Here is a 23664-nt window from a genome sequence, read left to right on the forward strand (position 1 = left end):
GCAAAAAAACACCACAACAAACCATCGCTGCTTTCACCTTTCTATGCTGAAAACATTAGATCTTTGGGATTATTAACAAAAATGTGAACATCACACTTTGTTTTGGCTTTAAAATTGGAATAAAATACTTTTTGGCAGATCACAAAAAAGGCTTATTTCTCCCAAACGTTGCTCACCCATTTGTTTAAATCCGTGTCACTGAGCGCTTCTCCTTTGCCAAAATAATCCCCCCCAGCCGACAGGTGTGGCACATCCAGATGCTGATTACACAGCCGGATTACTGCACAGCTGCACGTTGAGCCGGTCGCAGTAAAAGGCCAAGTCAAACTTTGTCAAAGCGTCACAATGCCGCAGATGCTGTTAGTCGTGAGGGAGCGTGCGGTCGGCATGCTGATTGCGGGGATGTCAGCCGGAGCCGAATGTCCATCATTCAACCATCGGCCGTGTGAGAAGGCGTTTCAGGGAACTTGGCTGCACTGCGAGCCGTCTGCAAGCCCGCCCACCACATGTCGCCATGACAGCGCTAGATCCAAACCAGATACTGAGATATGAACTCAGAACAATGACCCCCCCCCCATGATGTTCATTTGTCAAAAATCGGACATGTTCAGGGGACTGATATATTGTATATGAGCGTGTGTAATTTGGTGCAGATCCAAATAAAAGCCTGGATCTTGTGGATTTAAATGTGGTTTCATCAGGAGACTGTTGAGAGAAATGTGCACGACTGATCGCCCTTCATTTTTATTTAATTTCTCTAACCTGAACTTTGCATGCTCATGTAATAAACCCAAAAGAGTTCATGGGTCCTTGTCATCACATTAGACAAACCTGGGCTCGGGCCTAAATTTTTCATTTAGGTGCACCAGCACATGATTTAGATGCACCCACATTTGTTCACTCTTCCTTTTGGCACCTCAATAATTCATCTATTATATCTTGTCTTAACATTTCACATATATATATATATATTGGTAATTTCTTTAGGGCTGGGTATCGCCACTGATTTCCAAAATCTATTCCAGTTTTTCTATTCGATTTCGGGTTCGATTCATTTCATTGTACAATACCAATTTTGCCTGGATATGAAAGAAATTCTCAGAGAATGTTTATTGTGAAAGTGTAAAGTGAGTGCAGGTCAGCAGGAGTGTGGAGGGAGGAGACCCAGACAGGAAACTCTGACACGATACAAACCGACCACTGCTTCCGCTCGGAGTCTGAAACAACGGCGCTAATCGTTTGGTATTAGCAGTCCATCATGGAAACCCTGTACCCTCTCCTCTCTCATCTGTGCTTCACTCTCAGTGTGTCAGTGTGTGAGTGAGTGGGGCCGGGTGTCCTCTACTGTCTCTGTGTCACTTCTTTCTGTTTTTTTAAGCAGAAATTCTCTAAGGAGGACGAGAGCAAAAAAAAAACCAAATGCTGTCTGACGAACAAACTGCTGACGCTGCTGTGACAAAACACTCACCTAACTACACCGCAGATGTTCACTCGAGAAAGGCAGTCAGCAAGATTAGACTGAAACACTCATAATTACATTCCAACATACTTATCTTCCGTAAAAACGTATCAGTGCTGATGGAAGCACTTTTGAAGAATGATGAAAGTTGTCATGGTCCGACTCCCACATGTGGAACATCATTTGACAAATTAGAGGGACAGATAGGAGTTTCCAGTGCTTTGCAGTAAAAGGGACTTATCAGTAGTCTGCTGTACGGATAGGCTGGAATGTGTGCTCAGCATCCACTGTAAAATGTAAGATGGTGTGTGTGTGTGTGTGTGTGTGTGTGTGTGTGTGTGTGTGTGTGCGTGTGTGTGTGTGTGTGTGTGTGTGCGTGTGTGTGTGTGTGTGTGTGTGTGTGTGTTTGTCCTCCAGGTGTAACCCAGTTTCTGAGGAGCTCTTTGTTTACACCTGCAGAACTAGGGCAGCCTCCAGATAACTTAAACTAATCAATTAACAAAGATAACACAAGCACAGCACATCTCTCCTCACTGTGTCTATACAAACCATCTACATCATAAATGTATGTGTATGGCTTCATGAATTCCATGATTTCCAGATAACACCTCTCTGCTCCAGGCTGATTACATGTCATTGCCTTGACACATGTTAGATGTCATGTCAAATAACATGACATATAAAGACTGCTTATGTTGGTGATTCTCTGACATTCGCTTTACCACCATGAGGTTAATATTTATGGTTTTTGATTGAACGCCTCAATAACAATTAGACAGGTGCAGATGGAGGATGGTTTTCATCCAGCACTGGTCAAAACTCCACTTTGTTTTATGCTTTGCTTAATGAACGAATACATACAAAAACTAGGAGGGAGAGCACATACTTCCACCTCTGCCCCACGGCCCCCTCAGAAAACCCCATTTAAATTCCCAAGATCCAAACGTTTATTGGATCTGGATCAAATTGCTCACACTTAGACATCAGTCCCCTAAACATTCCTGGATTTTCTTCATCAGGATCCATGAATTATTCACCAAGAAATAAACGTAAGTGTTCAACAAAATTCCTGGATACGCCGGCTGATCCGGGGCCACAGCAAAATGTTTTATTTATATAGTAGATGGTTCCTAAGATGGTTAGCATGGTTAATGTTAGCATGCTGACATTTAGCACAGAGGTGTGCCTATATCTGCATCCTCACGCATCCGTCAGCTGTGTAAATTCAAATCTGCCTCAAAACCCCGAAAGTTTTCACTGATAAATTACTGACTCAAAGGTTGAGTTCAGTCGCAGTGGATTGAATGATGACATTTCATCATGTGCTCATTCACTTTCTACAATAAATATATTCCACACTCACAGCAGTTATACTCTTTACTGTAGGATCCCGGGGATTTCAGTCCAATGGAGCCTTCTAACCCTGATCTATAGAAGACATTGGAAATATTGGACACAAAAAATAATGTAGTGGGTGATCTTGCACCAAACACATGGGAGTTTGTCTCACACCTACTTAGTTATGCACATTTACAGAATGATCTATATACACGGTCCTCTACAGCTGGACTGTGCACAGGTTCACTCATAGATTTAAAGCTCATTGAATTATATCTTTTTTAATAATGGATGAAGGAGCCGAAAGCAATATTCATTTTCTTTCTCAATCTAGTCTGGAGATTTAGACCTTAGCGATATAACTTTTAGTTTCGGGCTCATTACAGGGTCACATTCCCAACTTTTTTATTAATGCTTAATTTGACAGAAAAAGCAAATGACATATTTTTTAATCATTCGCTGACATGAAACAACACCGCACCATTCTTGCTGAAGGAAGCAGGGAGGGGGAAAAGGTCAGGTCCTTCACTCATTATGCCACAGAAATCTGTTTAACCATCTCTGTCTAGGTGCAGTGGACGTTAGCTTGTTGTCTATCAAATTCAATTTTGAGAGAGTCGGCGGCTGCTACGGCGATCGGGTCGAAGCAATTTCCTGGACAATAAATCTCATATAACCAACCACAGACTGTTTAAAAGCTCTCCATCAGCTAATAACAATTCAGTTTTCCTTTCCATCCCCTTGTTTCAGTCGCTACACGCAGCTCTCCACCACCTCGTCGAGCACAACAACATCAATCAATCCCCTCAGATGCCTTGTTACCGTTTGCCCATTAAAGACAGACAGTGTTCAATGAAATCTATCGGCAAAAGAGGTCATGTCTGCAAAACTATCGCATATGCTCCGTGGGCCCCCACTCGGATCTCACCACGGTGTCAGCACTTTCACGAGCGGGACAGAAAAGCTTGTCAGATTTGCCCTTTAGGCTAATCTTTGTAGCCAACTGTTCCATCAGGAAATCATTATGACAGAATGACTAAAATGTCAAATTAACACAGGAGGGAAAAGGGAGAAATCGCCCAAATGTGAATCACTGTAAGGGGGGGGGGGTGCATGTGTGAATTCACTTTGACGTTAGATGTTCAAAGTATGGATGAATACCGAGGCGACATTTAAGGACACCTAGTAACTTCTAACTGCTTACATTAGATGTCATTAGCAAGATTATTATATATAAATATATATTTATACATTATTATATATTTATTTATTATATTTTACTTTTAACTATTAGAAACCAAAGTATACATACACAAAATGTTAAATTGAGTGCAGCTGTGGGCGGGCCAGCTTAGAGCAGGAAGTAGGATCAAGTTTTTGAGTTATAATTTTGCCTTTAATTTTTAAGGAATAGAAAAATATCATATCTGCAAACAGGGTGCTATTTAAACGGGTCCCTCCACTTCATCTCTGCCAATAAAGTTTTTAGAATTATGTTAAATTGATGTAACTTCATTGTGTCTTTTATATAAGGAGGCAATTAAGATACTAAAGGTTGAAAATGGAAATCAATGCGTCATTGAATTCTGGTGCATTCACTGACAGAAGCCCTATGATGGAAATCCTGTGGAGTGGCTAGAGAAAACCACATAGTCTGTATACACACACACACACACAGACACAAAAAAAATAATTACAGTGGTGTGTTGCGCAAAATTGCCCCAGGTGATATTCTAAATGCTGGATATCGGAGAAGAAACAATGAAAAATTAAAATACAGAATTTAATTTGCCCTGAACATTATGTGTTTTTTGAACGAGGGGTTGGTTTAAACAGGAAAAACAGACACACTGTGTTTGAATGTTTCAGCACCATGGAGAGAGAGAGAGAGGGACCCTGGGTTTGCAAGCAAATACACACAGGCTTTAACTCATTTGTCTTCATCGCAGTCTTTGCTTATCCCACGTTCCTGCTTTAATCTCCTCCGTGTTCCTTAGATGGTCTCTGTTGAAATGGGCTGAGGAGACGCGAGAGGACGAGACAGGAAGGCAGTGGAACAGAGGAGGCACGTCTCGGAGTCATCAGACGCAGAGTGACTTATGATGGTTGCATTGCTGGATCAGCTGTCACCGGGTTGAAAGTGCTCTGTGGCCACTTTTGTTGACTCGGATTTATTTACTCGCGGCGCGTGGATTATGGGATGCACTGCACATATAATGAGAGAGGGAGGGGGAATAATTCTATCTCACTTCTCAAATAAAGTGGGTGTACAATACTAGTTACGAGTCTGTGTGTTTGAAGTAGCATTATTTGTTATGAATAGGGTTTCGTTTTAATTTTTTCGCTCCTAGAAAATTCACTAAAAGTTGTTATATTTGTGGTCTTGCCCGATATAGTTTACTTTTATTTATGTGCATTGAGAGAAATAAACATCGGATAATTTTTTGTGTATACAAATACAACATGTCAAGGCACTTGTTGACTCAACTGATTATATCAGGAGAAACATTATTGAATTATGGGATACAAAATCCAATAGCTCTGACGACTGCTTCACATCAGTATTAGGGTAAGTCCTCATCAGTTGTGGGTTACGTAAAGAGACAGCCCACGCCAGAGAGTGGATGTGCCTTACTGACGGATTGGCTAACGTGACCAACACACACAGTCGAAATGAGCATGCATGACATTGTATTGTTGTCCAATGAAAAGACATAGCTCGATAAGATGACCCAAAGTCACTGCCCCTCACCACAGAATGATTTACCTCAAAGTGTTATGTATGCATGACTCAGTAATACGTATGTTAGATAATTTATGACCCGGCTGCATCTCATATATGTGATGTAGTGTGGGCCTTTCTGCATGTGCCAATTTAAATCTCAGAAAGACCAGCGTTGACATTTTAAACTGAGTGCATTTTGGGTTTTCGAACTTGGTAACTACTGCAACTCCTACTGCTAGATGTGGTCATTTGTAGAACTTATAGAACTGCTGTATGTTTTCAAAAAGGCTTGTGAGAAAAAGGCACATTCAGTCAGCCGTACAGTAGCCACACTGATTTAGGTCAACGACTGCACAGTATCCACAAAATACACGGAAAGGACACGGTTTACTTGTATCCTGGAAAAGTAGAACTGCGTAGACTTTTTTTTCCTGAAGTAAGTCACATGTGCCTGCGTACCAGGTGGCATGCGGACGTGCACCTATAAGCACTCAGGACTGTAAGTGCAGGGACCGGGACAGATCCGTGACTGCGTGTTTCAGCACCACGGAGAAAGAAAACACATGGTGAGAATGTGTGTGTTTTAATATTTCAGCACCATGGAGAGAGGCAGAGAGAGAGAAGCTGGCACCATGTCCCTTTTCCATATTAATTCTATGTATGATTTGAGTGAGTGGTATGTTTACACCGGGTAAATGATACAAAAAAATTTTACTATTCACAAAGACATGTACAAATTTGCATCATTTCTTCTCTTTGTGTTGACACTCCTGTCCCACAAGTCGATACACAAAGGGAAGTGACGGAGCTGCTCCCGCTGGAGGAGGAAAAATCAAAGTAGTGTGTCGTGAGACGGCTTCGGGGAGATCTTGGAAAGACAATAATAAATTATTAAATATCTGATGGATAATTTTGCCTGCTCTTGAGTGTGTGTATGAATGACGTAGTTTCGTGCAGACTTTTTCTGTTAGTGAATGAAAAAGGTTCCAATTATTTCTGTGGTATCAATTTTAAATACAGTTTTAGATTCAATGAATAAATCACCCGACTTGAGTGATTTGATTAAATAGGCAAACTTATACATACATATATACATTAAACACAATGTTTGATTCTATTTAATCAAATCACTCTCAAGTTATTGATTTATTCCCAGTAACTCAACATGATAGAAAACAAAAAGGACACAATTTACATTGAACTCATGTAATAAAGTTACATTGATATTGAATATGTAAATAAAGTCAGCGATTCAGTAGTATATAAAATAAGTGGATACATGTGAACCTTATGTGGTACAGGGCCACTGAAGTACTTGTATAGACTTAGGACAGTACATTTTCAACAGTTGTAGCTCCATTGACCGAGCATGTGGTATCCGAGTGAGGTTGAATCAGCCTCCCTCATCTATTAGCTTGTCAATTACTATGGACTTTTTTTTGAAGAATAAATCATGTAGCCCCCATGTAATGAGCTCCACATAATAAATGTTCCTTTATCTAAAACTTTATCTGTGTAACCCATCATTTCTAATTCAATTTTTTTTGTGAGGTTTGTATTTTAACAGTATTTTTATTTCTTTTCAACACACCTTGATTTTCCCAGTAATATTTGCTCACTTTCATTTTTGGGATCAGTCATCCGACGTGATATATTTCGGAGTGAGCTGAATGTACTTTATACTGAGGCTCTCTCAGGTGAAACTGCACTTTAAGTGGAAGCAGTGGACTAAATTTAACTTTTTTTTTTTTTTTGCCAAAGCTGGAAACGATCTTTTTTAACAGAAGGTCTATGGAAGAATGAAACTCCCTCAGTTCATTACAAGGCGACGACCTGAGGTCTCATTTATAAAATTTGGGGGCAATCACCAAGTGCACAGAAAAGAATGGAAATATGAAGAACTGCAATTCCATCACAACAGGGCTCTCCATCGGCTGATAGGATAATGTGCAGTGGTGGAAAATAAGAAAGTGCACTTACTCAAGTACTGTGCTTAAGTGCAGTTTTGAGCTACTTTCTTATGTTGCTACTTCAACTCCACTCTTTCAGATGCAAATAATGCACTTTATAACTCAATACATTTATTTTATAGCTTAACTTACTTTGCATATCATACTTTGCAGATTATTGATGCAAAATATGACCAACAAATTCATTATGATGATTAAACGACCCAGGAGTAGCCTACATTAGCCCCACCTTCCCCAGCTGCATTAAAGCAAAGGATGCATTAATGTTTCAACATCTCAACAAGCCGGTGCATAAGTAGTTCTTTTGTATTTTCAATACTTTACTCAAGTGCATATTAAATGCATGATTTTCAGTTATAGTGTTGTGAAATACCGAAACACTTCTTACTCTACTGACTATGTGATGTGATCGACAGCTCTGGGAGAGCAACACAATGGAGCATGAGGTGAAGTTGTGAACAACATAAACATAGATTATTTATGGAATTATTATCTGTCTGACAAAAATACTACTACATAGTGTAGGTCAAATGAGGTTATATTTTCACCAACTTCTTTGTGTTTGTTTTGGGAGCAGCAGGATTATGTAAAGAAGCAGCAAACTTGGTGCAGGGATGGGCGACAGTAAGGGAACAACCCATTAGGGTTGAGACATTTTCATAAACTTTTGGAAAATGTATGAATACAGTGGATCTCGATATAAACAACAAAAAAACAGATCTACGAGTAAATACATGATTTATGATTGTCAGGATACTTCCTTTGTACTTTGCTGTTTGTTGTTATATATATATATATATATATATATATATATGGGGTTTATTCGGGCACTGGTGAAGCTGTGCACCGTTCTAGTAGTTCTCATCAAGTTAAATGAAGCAATTGTTTTATTTCTTTACAGAATCATAAGAATGATAAAAATGTCCAAAAGCTGTGATTTACATTGTCACACCACAAACACACATTTAAAGGAGGCACAAGTGATCACAGCCACACGAGAGGGAGAGATAATGACCAACACGCTGACTCCACCTCACATCCGTGTTTAAAAGGGAAACACGTGCTGATCGAGTGTTGTCCCGCGGTGTGAACACGGATGGATGTGCGCGCGGAGCCGAGAGATGTCATCCTCACTACACCTGTGCTGCCGCCTCCTGGACGGACGCGACTCCTTCGCAGCGACTCAACTATAAGTGAACGGGCGGTTTATGAGCCCCGCTCAAAGCGAGGGAACCACACACACGGAGCGGGATGGCGAGGACAGTGCAGCCGCACCTCGGCGCCCTTCTCCCCGCGGTGCTCTTACTAGCGGCCGCCGCGTCCGTCCTGGGGACCAGAGGCGGCGCGTCGCCCGACGACGAGAGGGCGACGAAGGAGAGCGACGCGGAGGCGCCGTGTGAGGTGAAGACCGTCACCGTGTCGACCCTGCCCGTGCTCCGGGAGAACGAGTTCAGCTTCACCGGCGGAGCCTCGGCGAGCGTGGCCGGAGGAGGGGGCGCCGCCGGAGCAGGTGGTGCCGCGGGCGGCGGAGTTGGCGGAGGAGGAACTGGAGGAGGAGGAGCGGGAGCATCGGGAGGAGGGGGGGAGTCCCGGCTCCTGTTATTCGTTAGGACGGACCTACCTGGGCGAATCTCCGTAATGGATGATCTTGACAACACAGCTCTCCCCTACTTCACACTCGGTAAGAACTGCGGTGGCACTGTGTGTAACCCCCCCCCCCCTCCTCCATGTTGATAACCGGTCCACCGAGCGGCACATTTGTGCGCAGAGGGACCAGGCGCACTCCACACTGGCTGGACGCGTTCTCTCCTCGAGCTCCATTCCCCCGAACCCTGCCTTCATGGTGCCTCGGTGTGTGTGTGATCACCTGTCCCCCGCTTCCATTGAAACTCTAACGTCCAGCCTGCATGACACCAACAACCCAACATGTCAATGCAGGGTTTTCTTTGCAGTAGTTTCTATTGGAAACATTGCTGCTCTGAACTAGGCAGCACTCATGTTTAATTGACATTTCACCCTCTCTCTCTCTCTCTCCCTCTCCCTCTCCCTCTCCTCACTTACCCTCCTGTCTGCCTTTTCCTATTTTGTGGTTTAATGTGATTATAGCTTAAAATTTCATGCACACACTAAGTGCGGTGCTCCAATCAAGGAATGCAATTTGGCCCTGCAAAGATGGGCATGAAATTGGCAATTTATTCTCACTGTATTCATGCCTCACACATGCCTCGCTGGTGGTATTATAACTTTCCCTGGATGAAATATTTCGTCTGGAGTTTGCCAACGCCGTCAACATTCGGCCGTGGCAGCTTTTTGAGTGAAACAAACCATCCTCCTGTTGTTTTTTTTCTTCTTCCTCGTGTGTGTTTAGTCACACATGCCCAAGTGAATCATAACGGCACAACACTTGTATCTGACGGGTCATTTGAAGTTTCGCTTTTGAAAGAACGATCCAGGGAATAGCATCACTCTGCCTTTTTACAACAGCCAGAAAGGGATATTTGTACGAGGAGCAGACTATGCATGAAGGGAGCTTGCTTACATAGAGCGATGTGCCCCCTTTTGATGTGTGAGCCAAGCAACCGTTTCTCCGACTGCGCATCGGTGCAGACGGTGTGCGGCGCACGCTTTTATTTGTTGAATGCAATAAGCCACGCATGATAGCAAAGTGCTGTATGTTTTCCGGTCCCCCAGTCAGCTCAGGGTTTTACTCTATTGGCTCAGTATGACAGAATACCTGTTAGAAGACTTGTTGGAGGTAAGTGATGTGAGGGAGTGGAGAAAATCCACGATAATGCCTCATTACTTCAAGTTTTCTTCTTCTTCTTTTCTTTCCCTGCATTCCCTGATCTTAATTTCATTCCCTGTATGGATAGTGCCAACTTGACTGGCTGCGTTGAGGCAAAGGCAGACAGGCAGACAGGCTGAGGGCCCGGAGCATTAAGCTAGTAAATCACTTTCTATTCTCATTAAGGACAGCCGTTGACTGGTGAGAAAGGCCTCTCTGTCCTCCCAGTCAGCCAGCTAGCAAATTTGCTGCTTCACCCTTCCAGTGCGCGGCTGCCTGCTGCTGCTGCTGCGGAAGGATGAGAAAAGGGGCTTTAATGGTTCCACGTGTGCAATAAACATCAAAGGCATGATGTGTGCTCTTCATTCTCTCGGAACACAGGTTGAGATATCAAATCGTTTGAAATGACATTATGAAGCAACGTTGGCCTGAGGTGAGCCGAAACTCGTTACACTTACGTTGGCTTTAAAAAAGGCTTTTAACACATTTTAGCTGAATCGGAGACAAGTTTGACATTGAAGACAGTATAATGGAAAATGTGCTTCGCCACAAATGGTGTATTCGCTCAGTCCTTGAGAGAATTGCAGCCACGCTCGTTCGTGCAACTGACCACATTGTGAAACTAAATAATCCCTATAGTATAGTAGTGACTCATGCGCTTTCCATTACTAAAGGGAAATTCATGATATTAAATATGAATTTATACTATGAACCAAAACAACACCGGGCCTTTCCTTCCTTATGTTTTCTGTCATGTGCTTCGTTCAGTCCTCTTTGCAGTCACGTCTTTATTTTAGTCAAACCCTCGATAAGTCCGACAGGTTTTCATTTCCCAGACCATGTTGTCCGCCAGGAAGTGGTGCAGCATTCCAAGTCAAACAAAGTGCCTATTGGTCTTTTGAAGCAAAACATTTTTTTCGTGGCATGTTGATATTGCTGGATTTGTGTCATGACAACCATTCACCAGAAGGCAGCTGGTTCGGTTTGGGTTTTGCGGTCTACTCGTCCTGTGATAGAAGAGTTTGGATTGGCGGTTTCAGACTCTGGACTTTTGATGTCACCTGTGCTTTTGTTGTATTCAGTATTCAACATCACAATGCATTAGGTCATCCTGAAAGCTTTTTATTAGTTGCAGAGTTCTTCTTGTCAAACGAAATGTGGCACCCGGCATCGTAAACACACAGTGTTGTTGATTTAGTAGAACCAAATGAACAAGCTGAATTACACACACAGTGAATTTTTATCATCAGACTTACATTTGTTGCATCAATATTCCTCCCTATCGTTTTTCTCTTTCCTATTAGAATTCGGATGCTGCAGGAATCTTAAGTCTTTCCAAACACACACAGATGTGTAGTCATTTTCTATTTATTTTATTTTTCATTTTGATCTTTTAATCCAATACACATCGTCTGTATAGTGGCTGTATGGTGTGTAGACCATATTGTTTCAAGGCGATCACCCAACATTATCCTGTTCTGTTATTTTAATGTCCATTTTCTGAAAGTTTCAGAAAGTAGCTGTTTTTAAGACATCCTGACATTTTCCTGAAATTTAACCAAAGACAATGTCTGTGAGCATGCAAGACCTAGTCAGTTGCTGCCAACATTTTCTTGAACCTGCCAGTCCCCCAGTAAAATGCCTGAAAAATGTCTGAGTGAGCCCATGTGAGAATACAGCAGGGAAACTACTAAAAATAAACGATATATAATGTGACAATGCTGGTGTCGAAATGCTCTAGAGAAAAACGTGATTTCTGCAGCGGAATGCATAACTCCTGTTCTGCCCCGAGGTCAACCCTCGCCGTGATGTTCGGATATTTTCCTGTTGTTTTGAATGTGTCTGACCCAGAGAATCTCCTGCTCCTCTCTTCATATGTGAAAGGCAAACATGTTCCAGAGTTCATGTCTAAAAATGGCTTCGCTGTGACAAAAAAAACGATAAATGGCTCTAACAACACATCAGTCGCTCCCTGCAATAGTTGCGTAAGTAAAGACTAAACGTCTACTCTGATACCAGAGAATAAGCGTAAACAAAGCTAAATTGGCCCTCAGCTGCCACAGTCTCATTACACTGGAGGCACCTGCTTGTTTTCCCCCCCCTCTTTATTTAGTGAAGGATATTTCGACCTTTTCATGCTCAAAATAATTCAATTGGCTTTTCTTTTTTCAGCAGCAGATTAACACATTCCCATTTTTCTTTCTATATTTGCTCACTGCTTTGCTTTAACACGTACCACCGGTGAGTCATCAGTCGGTGTTTAACGCTGAGCTGCACTCGACTGACCTGTGAAGTTACAAACCAGGCTTTAGGTCTTTTCACAGATGTACGTCTCTCTCCTGTGATAACTACGTTCACCCGCTATTTTCTAAAAGGAAGGGAAATCACACCACGGAGATTTGAAAATACCGGGGCTCTACTTTATTAGCCGACTGTCATCCAAACCATAATGAGCATAGTCTTGTGTCTCATTTTACGATACTGTCAGATGTCCGATTGCATTTGGCTGGAGTGCGACAGAGGGTGCAGCCCTGTTAATGTGAATGTCTGTTGCTGACTGACTCGGGAAGGAAGTAAAAACATTGGTTTGGCAAATTCCTTGCGCCCGACTGATCAATGCTTGGCTCGCTGAATGTTGGAGTTTCCCCACTGGCTGTTGATCATTCAAAAAGAGTTGGCCCCAACAGTTATTACAATCATCAGGGGGATGTTGACAGACAGTATTGCAAACTTTACTGACATTTCTGACCTTAAGCAATTTTTTTCCAAAAAAGCTACATTTTGTACAATCTTAAATTACTTTCTGTCGAGAGAGTCGCCAGATATAAGTAAGCATGAGGTTTGGCTTTCCCTCAGCAGGGACACCTCTGTGGCACAGCTGACGTAGTTGTGAATGAGGTTCTAACTTTCTCTGTGAGGGATCATTTTACATGCAAATAAAGTGGAACGCAAAGCATCTTTAACTTATGTATCTTCTGATGTTTGTCAACACAACGTTGTGATTCTAAAACGAGGGGCTTTAGCACAGCAGCAGCCTGCAAATGGCTCAGGTTGTATTTCATATGCCTTCGTTTGTGTTCAACGATTGAAACACAAAAACATGTAATAAAATGAATGTTTTCATTCATCAAGCTAAATAGTGACGGGAATTAAGGCACTATACTTTTGTATAATCAATGATCATACTTAAAGAATCCCCTACCTTATGATATGCTAGTGTACCTAGCAGAGATTGGATTACACGGCTCCTTTTTTAATTCTTTCTTTCCTCATCCCGCACAAAACATTCTAACGTTTTCGGCCTTTGTATGATTCACCCTTTTGTAAAGTGACATCTAATATCACAGCTCCTCACGTGTCCTCAATTTTTCCACATTGATCATTCAGCCATACACCAGGTTTTGACCTAGTCTTGTTGAACAGACGTCAGAGGTTAGGGAAGGGGGGGGAAAGGACAGCGAGTCCCCTTCCCAGTGTGGCCTGTCCGCTCAGGTTTGATTTATTACTACATGTGTCACATGGAGAATGGATGAGCAGAAAGGGCAGTGCGGAGGAAACAAACCTAGCTTCTTCCCTTCCCTCCCTCGCCACCTCCATATTTCATTTTCTCCTTTCTTTTCTACACCTACACCTGCTTTTGGTGATGTGCATTGGATTTGCTGATGTTTTATTGTTTGTTGTGTGCGTGCATGTTGGAAAAAGGTTTTGTGATTATATTCAAGGAATTAAGTGTTTAACTTTCGAGCTTCGGGGCTTGCACTTTAAACAACTGTGTTTTCCAACGTGGTTTTAGTCTGCAACTTGCAAGAAGTGTTGGCAATGCAAGTTTTTCGCATCACACTTAGAAATTCTGGGGAGCGGGTTCTATGCTGCTACGCTTTGTCACACAAGATCATTTTCTTTGCTCATTTTAAGTGACGTGGGACTGGGTGGAAATCGATACGTTTAGCAACATGGCTGACTCGGTAAACACCTCATTAGGAGTTCACCTTTTTGAAAATATTCAGGCAGTTAACGCAGGGTCAGAACCATTCAAATGTCTCCACGTCATTTATCGTCTCTCTGTCCACTGTATTGCACGAAATCTGCATGCTGTTGATTTTCCACAGCATCCAAATCTTGTTTTTTTTTTTGCGCATCGTATAAAGCTCTCGCACATCAACCGGCCTTTTCCTCTCTTTCGGTCTCCCCTCTCTGCCCTGCTGTATCTTTCTAAGTAGGAGTTACAGCAAACCCATGCTCGCTTAGAGATGGGAGATTAAAGGCAACAGTGGTAAAGTGGAAAAAAACGCTTGTACTGGAGCACTCTGTTCCCTGTGGCACAGAACATGTACACACTGCACCGCATCTCAGTCTAATGTCAAGGGGCCGAGCTTAGCACTGCAGGACAGGCAATGAAGAGGGGGGCAAAGGTCATCAGGAGGGGTGGGAGTTATTACATGGTGTGGAGAGCTGAGATGGAGGTGTGAGTTGCCCTGCTGCATGAGATTTTGTGAGAATTTCCTTGGGAGTACCATAAACAATCCTATCCAACTGATATATTGAGGGTGTTTAAAGAGACCATTGCAGCTGAGATCCATGATGGAGCCTGTGCAGTTCATCAAATGGCCTGTTTATTATCATTTGACCTCCTATAATAGACCTACAGGAGGCTGTCTTTCAAAATGAATCTGTCCCACGTGCAGTCCCATCCGTGGTGTGAATCCTGTGGCTGGCCAGTCCTCCTATGTAATGCCCTTCCATAAGATTTTCAGTCTAGGCTGTGCGGTTTTTCATCAAGGATATTGAAATATTAGGTTTACTACAGCAAAGAAACTCCCTATTTGGCTTTGATCATGGCACTGTGTTTTGGCTGAAAGCAAAATGGCCTATACAGTCTGCTTTTAGTCATATTGACATTATTGGTTTTAGCATTATTATTTCTCATAGTTATTAACTTGGTCTTAAATCTGTGAAGGTGAATTACTCATCAGTTTCATACCGGTCAGTGACGCCTCCATACTGTACATGGATGCTATCAATCATATTTGGCTGTTCAATACCAATATTTGATTTGTTCCTTTTTGTGTTTTTTTGTTTTTTTTCTCATACACTGTCAAGCAATGCTTTTTTTTAACAGCCAGATAGGGACAATCGTGTGATTTTTAACAAACCAAGTTAGCCCTGAGTGTAAATGCGTGCTAACTCGCCTCGGCCTGGCTCAGCATGTACTGTACCATGCAGACAGGGCGACCTAGTGGACAGGATGACATGAGATAGTGGGAATTTACCAATTAGCTCAGTGTGAATACAAACAGTGCTCACTCTGCAACTACCTGTGGTAAAGTTTTTGTAGAAGGAAAACCAAGATTGCTTGATTTGATTTGTCGGCTCTCAGGTGGCAACGCTTTTGGAAGTGTTGCAGTTAATTCAAGATGCAAATTGGAAATTTCTTTGTTCCTTTTGGTAACATTTGCTTTTAGATCAATTCATGAATAATTCAGAAAATTCTAAAACATTGAACCTGCTTGGTTTTTAATACGTCTGGCCCCTGGAGTGATAACAAGCATAATAGTGCCATATCTTTTTGTAGTCTAAAAACACTAAATGCTGGTTTGTTTGTAGTCTACGTATTAAAAAAATGGAGTGTTGTAGAAAAACATACAATCTACTGTAAAAGTGCTTCACCTCGCTGAATGGGGAACGCTCCGATGGGAAGCTGATCTGTCAGGCAGAGAGTGAAGACTCCCGCTCATTTAGCTTAATGGTGATGGACCTAAGCGATGTCTTTTAAAAGGTTGAGTGAATTGTGGTCAGTGCGCTGGTGGCTCCTCTTTGCGGAAACTTTGGAATGCTTTGTTCAACCACCAGCGTGTGTTCCCCTTCCTTTCGGCAGTGGTCGACAGCTTTGATCTCAAGATAATCATTTGATCATTACCATTGCTGAGAGGCGCATTGTACAATGTCTTTTTGACGGGACGAACAAAGAAGTTTATGTAAATACCCCTGATGAATGCACACGCTCGGTTTTACTTGACTCTCTTTCTCTGATTTATGCAAAGCAACAACGTGCACAATTGTTAATACATTTCCCACTGTTTTATTAATTGGCAAAGAAGATCAAAGATAATGTTTGGCTAATGGGTGTATCGCAAATTCAATAGCTCTTGGTTTTGCTTTTTCCTCTTTGTTTATTTAGCCGCCGTCACTGTGTTTTTTTTAAAAATGAGTCAGCTAAGATGCAATCGCTTTGGTGATTTACCGTAAATATGTATAGAAACGGGTAGATCCTGATAAAGTGTTTGTCCTCCCTTATACATAAACATGAGGTATGAGCTCCGTTGTGTTGTGCATCAAACAAGTTGGGGTCTACTTATGCATTTGTATATTTCATATAAAACCTAATGGCTGATTCTGATAACTGAAATCTGAGCTGAATATGCTGGTTGGCGAATGCATTGTATGCCATTGTAGCTAATGTTGCCATTTCATTTTACATGGGGTCTCCTCTATGCCTTTAAAAGCTCTCAGTATCAGGCAGGGACTCTCACCAGTGTTACCATGTATCATGTCTCTTTTCATGAAACCAGTAGTTTTAAGCATCAGCATTAAAAATGAAGCGCTAATCGTAAGAGTTTTGATCTATGATCTATGTCACAGTACCTGCAATACTCCATCTACCTTGCCCCACTCAAGCATTGCTTTATGTGGCTGTAACGCTACAACTCCAAGACAACTTGTCTTAATATGTAAAGCTGGACTAAAAAGCACAGTTTGGATGTTGTATCCAACAAGAGGATATGTTGCAAGCGGATCCCCGAAAGATTCATAACGTCTCTGCTTGTATACTGTAGAGGGGCTTTCTAGTCCTTACACTGAATGTATAATGTGACACTGATTTATAAAAGCAATTCCATTTAGTTGCTCTTTTTTGCTCCTTGGGCTCCTCTGGTGTGTCCCCTTCCACATAATAGAAGGCCCCATGTGGCAAAAACCGTGTAATGCATTTGCTCTCTTAGTAAAACACGTTTTATAATGCAAGCCAGACATTTAGTGCTCAGGGATTTTGGGTGAGATCTATCAACTCGCACGCAGTATCTTTAAATGCGAGCGTGATATGTAGCCGTGCTGAATATTTCACGAAGTTCGAGTTTGCCAACATCTACTTGAGGTCGTCATCATCTGTGCACAAAATGGCAATTGCATCAAACAAATGTAGTTTACTGCAAGAGGAACAAACGCGACCTTTCAAACAAAGCTCCGGTTTGATTGAATAGAAGACAGGAAATGAAAGGGCAGGTTAATTGGAAAAAACGCATTGAACCCAAATTTAGAAAAACAAAAAAGTCGAAAATTACAGTTTTTCATCTGGATTGTGCAGCTGATTAACAAATGGCCGTCTGTCTGCATCTTTCTAACATCAAGTAATTTGGATTTACTAGATTTTATATCTAACCCTTAATAGAGAAATAGAGGCCCTATTCTAAAAGTCAATTTCTATCATTCGCTTGTGTGATTTGATTTGTTCTGCTGAGTTCATGCTGAGTTCAGCAGTCTGGGCGGAGTATATATCTTTTTTTTTTGTACTCTCCACAGCTTCTATCAGAATGTGATGTTTTTCTCTCCAGGTAATTCACTGTTAAGTTGGGCAGATCGATACCTATGTGCACCGTCCTGATGAATTTGAGAATCAATCCTCATACGAACATTGATACCAAGTGTATTTAGTGAAGGTTAATTTGTGAATGGAGATTGGAATAATAGTTGATAGATAAAGAAGACGGTTACGTGGGGATTTTCTCCATTGACTTCTCATTCACACTGGCACATTGAGAAGCAGAGACAACATCCAAGACAATGACTTTGGCAGATGGATAAGAAGTATTTTCTGGTTTATTAAAAGATTTAATTTGATTTTCATCTGGGTAGCTCAGCTCATCAGTTGAAACTGTGTCACAACAAACCGTAAAAACCGAAGAGAAATAGACCTTCATTGAATATTTCCTTTGAGAGTCACCACCTTCACGTGTCGGTTTGTCTTCGTCTCAGTGATCCTGGGAGCTGTATTGTCTGAGACATTAGTGTTTCAATGATAATTTAACTGCCAATTTCCCCTTCATAGGGTACACAGGTACCACTACTAACACAAGACAAGAAGGAACACAATAAAGAGTAGTATTAACTCCACCCCTGACTGTGCAAGCTAAATGAAACATAACTAGAAACTCCCGGGGAGCAGGCTGTTTGTGCGTGCGTGCGTGCGTGCGTGTGTGTGCGTGCGTGTGTGGGGAATGGACCCTGATGTTTGCTTCTTCGAGCTGCTGTGTATGTGCTCACATTTGAAATTCTGCTCGGGAAGCTGCAGTATTGCACAGAAACCTTCAACCCTCCATGTGAGTGCTATCAGGGCGCTCAAGAGCAGGTGGAGTTTCCTTTGCCTGGGCAAAGCCCCCGGTTGTGTGCAAGGTCTGACTTATCTTGCAAGAGTTGTAATGAAAATGCTGCAAACCCGATGCCGATACTCGGGTTGCCAGTCAGTGGCAGACCGCTCTGTGCCAACTCCCTGTGTGACACATAAGAAAAGCGCGTTTTGACGAATTGGCAGCACCACTCACATCTTTACAGAGTCCTTCTTTTAAAGCTGCTGGAATTCTTTGTAGATCGTTTATGGATGTGCAAACTTTTAACGCTTTTCATGCATAATTAATTTAGTGCATATCAAAGGATCAGTCATCGGCACAAGCAATTTACTTTCAAAGTCTTTTCTCCCTTTAGCTTTCACTTCTTTCCAATAACAGGAAGTGCAACAAAGACTAATCCAATCTTTTCTGAATTGAAAGGAATCGGCCAAAAATAGCCTGCAAAGTGTTTCGCTCCAGTTTATAGCCTCATTTGTCCGTTTGTTTCCACTTTCCAGGATCAGCAGTGTTTTATCGTTAAACCTTCATATATTTTTCAATTATACATTGGTTTGGGTGAGTGATTTCAATGTAACCAAGTGTCCCTTTTTTTTTCGCCAAAGGAGACGGAATTGCTTAAAATCATATTCAATATTCGAGGTGGTGCACGGTTGGGTTCTTCAAATTGCAATCTGCAAAAACACTACCCCACTGCTCTGCTATAATCAACATCTACAAGGAACAAGGTGGAATTGAGTCGGAATCAAACTGCCAGTGAAATGTATGGTTTACCTGCAACATGGCTCAGTGGGAGTCACTGGTCACCCCCCTCGTGTCGGGCTTCAAACAGACCCAAATGGCCTGTAAATGTCCTCCTACTGGTTGACAGGTTGGATTTCCAGATCACGGATCATGAAAGCCCGGTTGTGCTCTGTTTGGGCTCTTTATTTTTTATTTTTTCCTCCGCTAACACAAGACTGTGCTCTGCGTTTCAATAGTTTCAGGGTTCGGCTCATTTCATTTTGAAATACGGCTCCAACAAAATGTGTTTTTCTTCGCCGTTTCTCATCTTTACCTGCAGAAGGCTATAGCTTTTCTTCGTCGAACCAATTTTGCCTATTAGTTCATTATCGCCCTGGCAATGTCATTAAACGGTCTTGTATAACCTAGTTAATGGAATTATTGAAATCGCATAAGGGGTCTTATTTTGCAAACATGAAAAGCAGTGTGTGGTGTTTGAAAGAGGAGAGGGAGACTCATTGTTCATATAAGCTGATCACAATGATGTTTAAGACCCATAAAATTTGATTCCCGACAGAATTTGCTCTGCACCTTGGAAAAGCGCCAGCTCCGCACAGCTCGCTGCCGTCACATCCCCGTGGCTCCTACAAAAGATTTTTAAACCTTTTATCTATGCTGGTGTGTTTGCACCTATTTGCATTCCCTCCAAGCTGTACAATCTCCGAGATTTCCTTTCAGATAAAGAATTTGCACCATTAATCTCCTCTCGACTGATGGCTTCCCCTTTTTTTTTTTTTTTTAATGCTCCATCATGCACATCTATCCAAGTTCCTCCTGGAGTCGGCTTTATCTGCACAGGGACACATGTTTATAAGTCTTCTTTTTCCCCCCCGTTCGTCACCCTGGATAATATTAGCCCGTTGATTTCTAGACATAATAACACTTTCCCCTACTCTAATCAGTAAGATGTAACAAAACATCAGGAATGACCTCAGGTAATGTGGATGTTGTGATCCACTGTTGTGTGTTTGTAAGATAATGGCAGAACTTTTTACAAAGAAATTAATTTGTGAGAACCACAAAGAAGATCGTACAAAGCAGTAGTTTGGCTAACAGGGGTTCTTTATAATGGCATCTCTTTTAAAACGAGTTTCTCTGCTCCAAATTGCTGTTGTTATCGAGCATCCGCACGGCTCATGGAGACTTTCTGTCTGTACATGTTGAATGATGCTGTCGGCTGTGAGGTTTTTAAAATAACGCGCATTATGTATCATGTCGTGAACTCCACATTTTCTATTTACCATTTTTAAGTATATGTCACGGTCACATTTAATCTTTCTTCTTTTTTTTATTTTATACACCATCAATGAACATGAATAGAGGTGATTCCAGACCAACTACACACTTCTGATTAGACATTAGCCTCACACATTGTATACTTGTACAGAGGAAGCTCATTGGTATGTCACGGCTGTTTCCCTCTCGCCTCCACTCCGAGGCACCGCACACTGTGCACTTTTTTTTTTTTTCAGGTATTTTGTCTGGCTCTGGATTAGCTCTGATCTAACAGCAATTACCCTCAGAAGTGTAACACAACGTGCGCGCCCGAGGTCACTGGTAGGTGACGCGTCTGAAGTTCAGACTAGCGGAGAGCATTGCCAAGGTGAACCATCGGCACATATTGATTTTCAGCCCTTTTATTTGGTGACGGCTTTGTGCTTGTTTATCTGTGAAATCTTTCAACATATTAAAGTCCTCGGTCCGTCATCATCTATCGAATGATTCCAGATATATCTGTCTGTGTCTCGCATATATCGAGGACCATTAATCTTATCGCTTCCACACTTGGTATGGTCAAGGGTCCAATCAATGCAATGTGCTCGATATTAATACAAATTTAAAAAACGGGTGACCACTGCTCAGCGAGTAAGGACTGGGTGAACAGGACGATGAAAATAATAACCACTGATTCTCCAGTTCAAGGTCCTGCAGACTGAGTCAGGCAGCCGGTCTTCACTCGTTGCGTCTCAAACACTGCAGGTCACTTTTACAGTACGAGAAAGAAAGCTGCTACCAGCGTTACCACAGGCCGAGCAAACAGCCCGTTCCAAACAAACACTGCACCAGTCGTTGAAATGTGAGAAGTGGACTGTTTGTGGAGCTGTACAAATTAAAACCTATTTGATTAAGACCCTACACGGATACCATTTAATGCAATGCAGTGGTGCATAGACCCTCAAGCTGTTAAAACAAGTGTTGATAGCTTACACAAATAGGCATGTAGACATATCTTCTTCCCATCTGTTTCTCAGTTTTACACATTTCAAAGGGAGTCTGGCTTTAATGTTAATGCCACCTCCTCTAAATAAATAAATAAATAAATAAATCAATCGCACTTCAAGCAAAGCGGGAGAGAAACAGCGAGGTCTGGAGCCAATTCTCGGTAGCTGCGCTCCAAAGGAGGTAATATGTAGATGAAGATTACAGTAGGAAGGTTGGGGTTTCTCCTCTAGAGGCAGATCAGGGTTTATACTCCTGCTATGTTCTGGTTCCAAAAAAAAAGTGGGGCACCCTGAGGACCTTTTGTCCTCTCAGGGGAAACACAGCGGGTTTGTGGGGGGGCTAACTTGAGTCTGTTCGTAGTTAATAGTTCGTATCTGCACTCACGGGACCGGCGTTCCATCGAAGTAAACACCAACATTGATGTTGTTGACATTTTATTGGATTTATCAAAGAACAAATCAACAGATTAATCATTAATTAAAAAAAATGATTGCTTGTCCCTTTGTCACCATTAAGAAGCAAATAACTGCAGTTTCCTTTTGTGATTTAAAAAAAAAATAAATTGAGGGCGGCTGTTGTGTCACTACCAGCTGTTTTCCTGAAATGTGTTTACATCTCTGTGTCTATACGATCCCTGAAGGCAGCCACATATCTGTGTGATTTGATTTTGTTGATACCCACGGCCAGAGGGTACAACTAATATTCTGAAGCTGCTTTTGCTGTGGCTGTGAACATGTCTCCATTTCTGCTGTAAATCACAAGTTTGCCTGACAGTTTCCTGCTTCTCATTCAAGTAGGAAAAGCAAATCTTATCTAATTGGTTTTTGTAAACTCTATTTTACAACTCTCGTACCTGCAACTAGAGGCATGGAATTGTGTCAATTTGAACAATTGTAGCTCATTTGCTGAATTGTGAACCTGAGCTGCAACATGATAAAAAAAATCGCTTCTCATTGTCTCCACTGTTTAAACATATGAGTCAGAGAATGAAGGGTTAATTGTTACTAAGTCAATTTTATGAAGTTATTTCAGGTAAGGTAGATGAAAGAATATAACGACTAAATTAATATTTGTTTTGGCTTTTAGTTCCATGTTGCTATGTACAATACAAACCTTACGGATATATCTTTATATGTCTCTGTGTATTTATTTTCTTCATATATTTACTGATTCTGAGAAACAAAGACACAACTGTGGGATCTTGTAACTTGATGATATTCTGTGTAGATATTGTAATTAATGCCCCAGCCTATGATTACTGGTTACAACCAGTTACTGTACATGTAGCAGAACACAGAGCAAAGTATCCGTCAATTGATTTACACATGATTTATGAATTATACATGTAAAACCTGCTTTTGTTTTTAGAGAGATACTTTAAAATCGACAATTTCAAATAAGCATAATATACTTGAATATAAATGAAAATATATAAAATCAATGTACACAAAAGCGGAGCTGCACGACCCAGTCAGCCAAACCTCCCCCACTTGGATCTTGAAGTGGAAGCTCTCACTTTTTACTGACTTACTAAACTGGAAATAAATTGCACAATCTATACAGATATACTGTTAACTCTCACTCTTGCTCTTGTCCACACACTCACCCACTCACTGTGCACACAACCTACTGACTAGTTGTGTAACAGTAAGTTGTCTCAAACTTCTCAGGATCTTGTGCAGAGGAACCTACGCCATGATAAAGAGAAGGGGAAATACAAGATTTCACACTTGTTGATAGAGATGATTAGTGAGACAGCTTTGATTTGAGATGATAAATCACGGTGTTAATCTGCTCGTTTACTCGCCGCCTCTCGATGCTTGTGAAGTACTTTTCTAATGTCAAAGTACAGTTTCCACACATCTACCTGTGTGCAGTAATACGTTTTGAAACTGATCTCAGAACAGCGGAAGGTGAGCCAAGGGTAGCTTGACAAGCACACTCGTCTGTAGTGAGTCACCCGTCAAATATCACAGGTTTACTCG

The 23664-nt window shown here is 41.7% G+C and overlaps 1 protein-coding gene across 3 annotated transcripts in view; it reads left to right on the top strand.

Annotated features, from left to right (window-relative positions):
• The first annotated feature begins 8552 nt into the window (after nucleotides 1–8552).
• The window catches only part of LOC117771559 (astrotactin-2), a 248692-nt gene continuing 233580 nt past the window's right edge, over nucleotides 8553–23664 (top strand). For all 3 annotated transcript variants that reach the window (XM_034602058.1, XM_034602059.1, XM_034602060.1), the window contains exon 1: nucleotides 8553–9173. In XM_034602058.1, the coding sequence (XP_034457949.1) occupies nucleotides 8744–9173 (430 nt within the window). In that variant the 5' untranslated portion in view covers nucleotides 8553–8743. The remainder of the gene's footprint in view (nucleotides 9174–23664) is intronic.

This window comes from Hippoglossus hippoglossus, chromosome 12, assembly GCF_009819705.1.
Source record: "Hippoglossus hippoglossus isolate fHipHip1 chromosome 12, fHipHip1.pri, whole genome shotgun sequence".
NCBI classification, from domain to species: domain Eukaryota; kingdom Metazoa; phylum Chordata; class Actinopteri; order Pleuronectiformes; family Pleuronectidae; genus Hippoglossus; species Hippoglossus hippoglossus.